Source organism: Cupressus sempervirens, chromosome 2 (assembly GCF_028749045.1).
Source record: "Cupressus sempervirens isolate cs-2001-9-10 chromosome 2, ASM2874904v1, whole genome shotgun sequence".
In the NCBI taxonomy this organism is placed as follows: domain Eukaryota; kingdom Viridiplantae; phylum Streptophyta; class Pinopsida; order Cupressales; family Cupressaceae; genus Cupressus; species Cupressus sempervirens.
This window is the reverse complement of record NC_143119.1, coordinates 62,523,867-62,531,271: the sequence shown is the minus strand read 5'-3', so window position 1 is coordinate 62,531,271 and position 7,405 is coordinate 62,523,867. Positions and strand designations below refer to the sequence as shown.

General features: G+C 37.6%; 1 protein-coding gene across 1 annotated transcript in view; it reads left to right on the top strand.

Moving 5' to 3' along the window:
* The first annotated feature begins 428 nt into the window (after positions 1-428).
* Positions 429-7,405, top strand: part of LOC149571062 (NADH dehydrogenase [ubiquinone] 1 beta subcomplex subunit 10-B-like) — a 63,501-nt gene continuing 56,524 nt past the window's right edge. Inside the window, exon 1 of the mRNA XM_089812633.1 lies at positions 429-794. Within this exon, the coding sequence (XP_089668759.1) occupies positions 485-793 (309 nt within the window). The 5' untranslated portion in view covers positions 429-484 and the 3' untranslated portion in view covers position 794. The remainder of the gene's footprint in view (positions 795-7,405) is intronic.

Here is a 7,405-nt window from a genome sequence, read left to right as displayed (position 1 = left end):
ATATTTAATGTCTGTAAATACAAGTATATTACTTTGATAGTCAAACATAGATAGACATAGTGAGTAAAATAGTAGAAGACAAACATGTTGAACTTTTTTTTTTCGTTTGACTTGTCGATATATTTGAACTTACTATATTTTTATTCATGTAAGAATTAGTAATGTAATACTTTTATAATACTACTATACTAATATGACCCATAGTCACATTAATCTATAAACTTATATTATTATTCAAAATTTAATATTGATTTTATTTATATACGTTCATTTAACTTAATTGACTACTTTCATTTCTCCTTGTTTTATTTAATTATTTTATTCTTGAAATCCTTAAAATTATAAAATTATATTATCTCTAATTAAAAGACCTCTCGGCTCTCCCCACAATGCTTATATGATTTCAAAGTGGGTTCTGTGTGAAAAATGTCGTTGATGTGCAGTTAAATAAGCGAAGCGGGTTTCTTCAGGATCCGGTAAGAAGATGGTTTTCAAGGGCGAAGTTGAATTTGACGAAGGTCCACCTGATAATTTCGATCCAAAAAATCCATACGCAGATCCAGTAGCATTTCTGGAGTACAGAGAATACCTCGTCCGAGAGAAATGGATAGGCATTGAGACAGCCAAGATTCTGAGGGAAAAAGTGAAATGGTGTTATAGGAAGGAAGGCGTTAATCACCTCCAGAATTGCAGAGAGATTGTTCGCCAATATCTTGAATCCACCAAGGGCGTTGGCTGGGGGAAAGACGCTCGCCCTCCTTATGCCCACGGCACTGATACTGCTAAACCCTGAGGTATTTCTCTTTCTTTAATTGGGTTAATTTACATTTTTGTAAACGTCGTTTTCCACTTCTGGGTATTTCTACATGTAATCTGTTTTCGATTTTGAATTACTCTTTATTTCGTTTGTTGTAAATTTTAGTGCATTTTATTTACATTTGGTTGTAACAATGTAATCCTGTTTTTGATTATCTATATGCCATTTTTTCAGTAGCTAAAAGTCGCCGCAGTTTGTTTGCATTTGTTCGTATCGATGTATTCCGCTTATTGATGTATATTCATATCATGGATTTTGGCCAATCATATCGCCCTTTAATCATTTGGTAAATCTTCATGCTTTAGATATGTTGCCCGGATATCAAAATTGCTCCAAATTTTTAAAATCCTCGCCATTTTAAAATATGGTTATTCCCGGAGCACACCTCACTTTAAGCATTAAAATGGTCGCTTCTTCTCAACTTTCTAGGCAATTTTGTCTTTAAAATTTCTTTGGCTCGTTCCCAGCTACGTTCTGCCTTTTGAATTTCCGAATCCCAGTTCCCGATCTCAAGTTATCTCAGGTTAATGAAAGGCATTGAAATACGTGTTTTCCACTCAATCATTAACCATTAATGTTTAAAGAGTTTAAAGGTTCGGGGTCCAAAACACGTGTTTCAATTCGAAATCTTAACCTCTTCATCTAAAAAGGGTTGAGATAAATTTCCAAAACACGTGTTCTCAACCATTAACCTTAACCTCTCATCTAAAAAAGGTTAAGATTGAGGATCAAATCACATGTTTTAGAGACGGTTATCAACTCCTTTTTGAGAAAGATTAATAACCACGCAGTTAATGAACTTCAATAAAGTTGGCTATTTATCCAAGTCCAAGGTGAGAAATATGCAAGCATTCTTCAATGCAAAAGAACATAATGAAAGACATTGTTAATGTAGACACTACAACAAATCTGTGAGAAGAAAATTGTTTTAGAGAATGCCATTGAAGTCATGAACATAGCAGGAGACAAAGACAAAACACACATTCCTTATCTGCTGCATGAGCCAAATGTAGACGTCTCTAGCAGGTGAACCATTCGACATCTAGAAGGGAACATCTATGCAAGTATGAAGACTGAGCATCAATCAAGTAATGGAAATATTCTGTTGGATATCACAGTTCAAAATATAAAGTTTTGTGTTGTGGACATCCCTTAAAGCGTAATGATAAGCTCAAATGAAAGTTAGCAATTGTTTGAAAAGATCGTGGAGGTGTTAAATATAATGATATACCATCATATTCAAAACAGGAAGCTTGGCGGCCCAAATTCGAATGCACCAAAGTGATTAGAGCATGTGGCGGGGACATGAGAACTAGTCCAAGTACAAAAAAAGAATTAGTTGCAAATAAAGTATAAGATGTGGCATCTTAGACAAGGCATACAAGTTGTTTGACTGAATCCCTAACATGCCTAAAGTCATTGTAGAGAAGTTATGTTATGCGCTGCCTTGCAATATGTGCTCCCGTGGTTCTGATCAAGTGGGAAAACAATTGAGCAATACCTCTTGCAAGCTCAAGTGTAAGCCCAAATTCATCAGAGTAATTCGATAACCCAAATTAAAGACTAGTGATGCCAATCTTCGATGAAGAGTATTCCAACATATGCCGGTAGTATGGGAATCGATTCGAGCCACAAGGAAGGGCCCGTTGTCACTATTCGTAGGCAGCCAAAGTCATTGTGTTCAAATTGGTCAATGGAATGTCATCTCTTTTGGCATCAACACAGTGTATATGATCATTATCATAAGGGTAAGAGGCGGGTGAAGATAAGAGAGATGTAAACTATTTGATAGATTGCTTCAAGTAAATGTTGTAGCATATACACGAAATGAGGAGCTTGATCAACTGCATCTCTAAGTCTTTGAAATTGTTTGTACCTAGTTGAAGGACCATGAGGTTTCCAGGCATCATCACTATCAATGATGGGAAGCACGTCTTACAAGATAATTACATGGTATGGCAATAGTAAGATACAAGAGAGAGTTGTTCATGAAAGCACCAGACGTGGTATGGATTGGCCCAAATATTTAATTAACAAACAAGATCCACTATCATCCTTTGGCTTCTAGAAACTACATGAAGCATGGAGAACTTGTTAAATGCATATATGTAGATAGAGAATCTGTCTTGTGGCAAGTTTTGACTAATGATATCGAGACACAAAGAATTCAGAGTAGTTCCTACTACATTTATGTCACGAAGATGCTCATAGTAAAAAAAATGTGTTGCTAGAAAGATTGAATTCAGAGGATAAAAGATCAACATTACATTTGAAATTGATGGAATACATGTTACTATTGGAAAATTTGGGTGATAAACCAACCAAATTGATATACATAAATTCAAACCTAGTGTCTGAATGCAAACTTTACTATGAGCTGGTCAGATGATTACAGATATGAGTGAAGTGGATATATATAGAAGGGTACCAAGAATTGATGGAAGGAAATAAGTAACAAGTTGGCATGGACTTCATCGTTAGTCGGATTCACCCAAGTTCGTCAAGTTCAAATGATGATTAGATCCCAATTCAGCCAGGATAGGGTATTATGATAATAGATAAACATCTATTATTATTTAATGGTAATCTATTGTAAATATTAGAATGCTTCTAATATTTAGTTAGCTGTAGTTATTAGTTAGCTTTTTTAGCATTCTTTTAGCTAGAATAGAATGTTTCTATTCTTTACAATCGTTCCCTAAGGACACATCGTTTTATTCTTTTGTATATATAGACCTCTCGGTTTTTGTTAATAACAAACAAGTATTTTACTAATTACTTCTTATTATGGTATTAGAGCCAATACTTCAAATTTTTTGAAAAATTTATAATTTCTTTCGAAATTATTTGCTCAAATTTTTTGAAATATTTTCCAAGGTTTTTCTGAATAGCTTGTCTAGGGTTTTCATATTTTAGAAAATTGTCCATACAAACTCGCTCCATCATACCTAGTTTCGGCTAGGGTTTGTTGAGGATATCTGCAAAATCATGGCTGTTTTTTTGGCTCCTGACTAAAAAAATTGTTTGCAACTCGTGATTTCATTGTCACTAGGACAATTGCGACTTCAAGTTCGTGCTTTCTTTCTCTGCAAACCAGGGGCGTCCATTAAAAATCGCTAAAGAGGCTTCGTTTGATTGAAAAATCATGTCGCACAATCTTAGTATCGCCATTTTTTTAACACCAAACTCTACTTGCGACCAACGTTCTTTGGTTTTTCTTGATGCAATAAATGTTTGAACGAAATCTGCCTGCCTGCCACAACCTCCACACGGTGTTGTCATCTCTTAGTTTGCCTGATTATTGGCCGTTTTTTGCAAACAATTTGTTGCCCCAATCTGTCATTATTGGAGCTTGTTTTACAGACAGGTAGGGTTTTGCTCAAGATCCTAAATTTTGAGCTTGGACAATTTTTCTGATTTCAAATTCTTGGTGGTTTTTTGAGAGCTCAACTGGGTTGTTAGATTTTTCTGGGTACCTTGATGTTTGTGCCACAATTTTTGATCTAGCAGATCCAAAAATCAACAACATATTCTTTTTGGGTTTTTTCGAGCTCTCTTTTGGGTCATCCTTCAAATTTTTTGGGTCATCCATTTCATTGAAAAACGTGCCATGGCATGTTTGACAAATATTCTGCTCGAGCACAACTCCAAATTCAATAGTCAAAATTATGACACTTGGGAGTAGCAGATCATAGCAATTTTTGATATCAAATACTGATTAAATTGTTTTGGGTGTTACGAAGCATTTGACTGCTCCTTATTGATCAGGATACATGGGATCTGAATAATCGAGAGGCGGTGATGCTTCTCAAATTATCTGTGGCTGATGATCAACTCTCTCGAATTCCATCTGGGAAGACAGCTGCCAAGATATGGACACATCTCAAAGGTCTTCATGAGACTTCTGACAAAAGCAGAGCTTTCTTTTTAAAGAACACTTTGTTTTCTATTATCATGGATGAGCGAACCTTGCTCCAGGCTCACCTAAATAGGATTCAGGAAATCTCTCATTAGTTGCTTGCTATCAGTCGCAAGATGGATTAGGAGGACATTATGGTTATCGCTCTTCGGAGTTTACCAAAGTCCTATGAGCATTTTATTGAGATGCTCAACATCACGTCACATCACGTCTACTGGTGTTGAGTTGAAGTTCACTGATCTTTGCACACTTCTGCTTTAGAAAGATTGGTGGAAACAACAGTTCGGTAGCAGCTCTAGCTCCAGCTCCAACTCTACCTCCAAAGAGCAAGCCTTTGCTGCTAAATCCTTTCAGAATGATAAAGGCAAGTTTCAACAGTCGTCTCAGCATAAGTCTTCTGCTTCAACTTTTGATGGCTCCCAGAGGAAGAACATTTAATGCAGTTGTTGCCACAAGTTTGGGCACATAAAGGTTGAATGTCAGAAACGCTTAGCTGCACTATCTAAGCAATTAGGTTCACAACCCAAAGTGAATAGTGTAGAGAATACTGAGCAGATGGAATTTGCCTTTTACGCCTTTATGGCTAAAAGACCTGCAGATCATGTGAAGTTGTTTGCGTGGTACATTGATTCAGGTGCCTCTCATCATTTCACCCACCATAGACATTGGTTTACTGACTACCAGCCTTATTCAAATTCTGTTATTTTTGGTGGCAGAGAAGAGTACACCATTGTTGGTAAAGGCAACATTCAGATTTAGTCTGCTGGGAGGAATCTCATTTTCCTTGATGTGTACTATGTTCTAGGGATGGAACTAAATCTACTCTAAGTTAGTTAGTTACTGCGACATTCTCCACACGTGGATGTCACCTTTAGTTCACATCAGTGTACCATCATTGATCAGGCGACTCAATCTATTGTTGCAGTGGGTCTTGAGGATCACGATCTTTCTTGACTTATTGATTTTGGAGACTTAGCTATGGCTGCTTGATGGTCTTTTGTTAGCACACTTTTGAATTAGTGATATGGGCACTTAAATGTGCATTATCTCTCAGCTTGCTCGGGATGAGCTTGTTCTTGGATTTCCAGAGATTCAGACTCAGCAACTTGGAGTTTGTGATGCATGCCAGGTTGGGAAGCAACAACGCACATCTTTCACCAGTGGCAATTCATGGCGAGCTTCTCAGGTACTTCAACTTGTTCATCCCGATATTTGCAGTCCTATGGCCACTCCTGTTCTTGGGTCTAGGTATTTTTTGTCGTTTGTTGATGATTTCAGTAGAAAAATGTGAGTGTATCTTCATAAAAAGAAATTTGATGCATTTCTTGTATTTCTGAAGTTTAAACCTTTAGTTGAAAAAGAGTTTGGGAAATTTATTATTACTCTTAAATCAAACAATTGGGGAGGGGGGGGGGGGGAATTTTGTTCTAATGATTTCTCTAGCTTCTTGGATACTCATGACATCAAATGCCAGTTAACCACACCCCACACACCACAACAAAACAGTGTTGTTGAAAGATGGAATTGAACAATCATCGAGATGGCTCTATCCATGCTCAAACACAGAGATGTTTCGAAGAAGTTCTGTGCAGAAGTAGTTAATACTGCAGTTTATCTTTTGAGCAAGTCACCTATAGTGGCGGTCAAAGGTAAAACTTCGGAAGAAGCTTGGTCAGGTCGCAAGCCTAGAATATGTCACTTGAAGGTTTTTGGTTCCCTTGCTTTTGTTTGGATCCTTGATGTGTCATGCACCAAGTTGGATGCCAAGAATAACAAACTCATGCTTGCTAGATACAATAGTCTTCACAAGGCCTACTGCTTGATCGACATTGAGACATCTTGTTTCCTGTACAATTGTGATGTAGTCTTTGATGAGCAGTGAGGACCATTCATGCTTGTTTCTCTTGTTCCTAATCCAACAAACCAGCCTATGAAGGCTGATGATTTGGGAGTTAGGCTTCCATTAGGTCCACCTGATGGGAGGGCTCTAGTAGCTCTTGCAGCTCTAGTTATACCAGTGATCCCTGCACAAACACCTCCAACTTCTCCTTCAGGATCACCTCGATTTGTAGATGCTTCACTTGAGTTTGATCCAGATTCTTTTGGTGAGAAACCTGATCACCAAGCATCTCCTGATACTAGTGTTGGTTGTTCTACTCCCCAACCTAAGTAGTGGGCTAAGACACTTGCTGATCTTCGTGATGATGACCTCATTGATGGGAGAACTGCTTGGAAAAAGAGCAAACCTACAGAGTTTGTTAACTTTTCCCTCATGGCCAACCTTCAAAGTGTGTTTGAACCTCAAACATATTCCGAGGCTAAAGGAATTCTAGAGTGGGATCAAGACATGATATCTGAATGCCAGAGCTTGCTGAAGAATAACACCTGGGTCCTTGCTGATCTTCCATGAGGGAAGAAACTCATTGGCTTCAAATGGGTTTACAAAATCAAATACAAATTTGATGGTACTTTGGAAAAGTACAAGCTCGTTTAGTTTTGAAGGGCTTTTCTCAGTGTCAGGGATTAATTATGAGGAGACCTTTGCTCCTAATGCAAAGATGAGCACAATTAGATTAGTCCTAGCCATGGCAGGACAGTTTGATTGGAAGATCCATCAGATGGACGTCAAGAGTGCTTTCCTGAATGGTGATCTTCTGTAATGTTCCTGT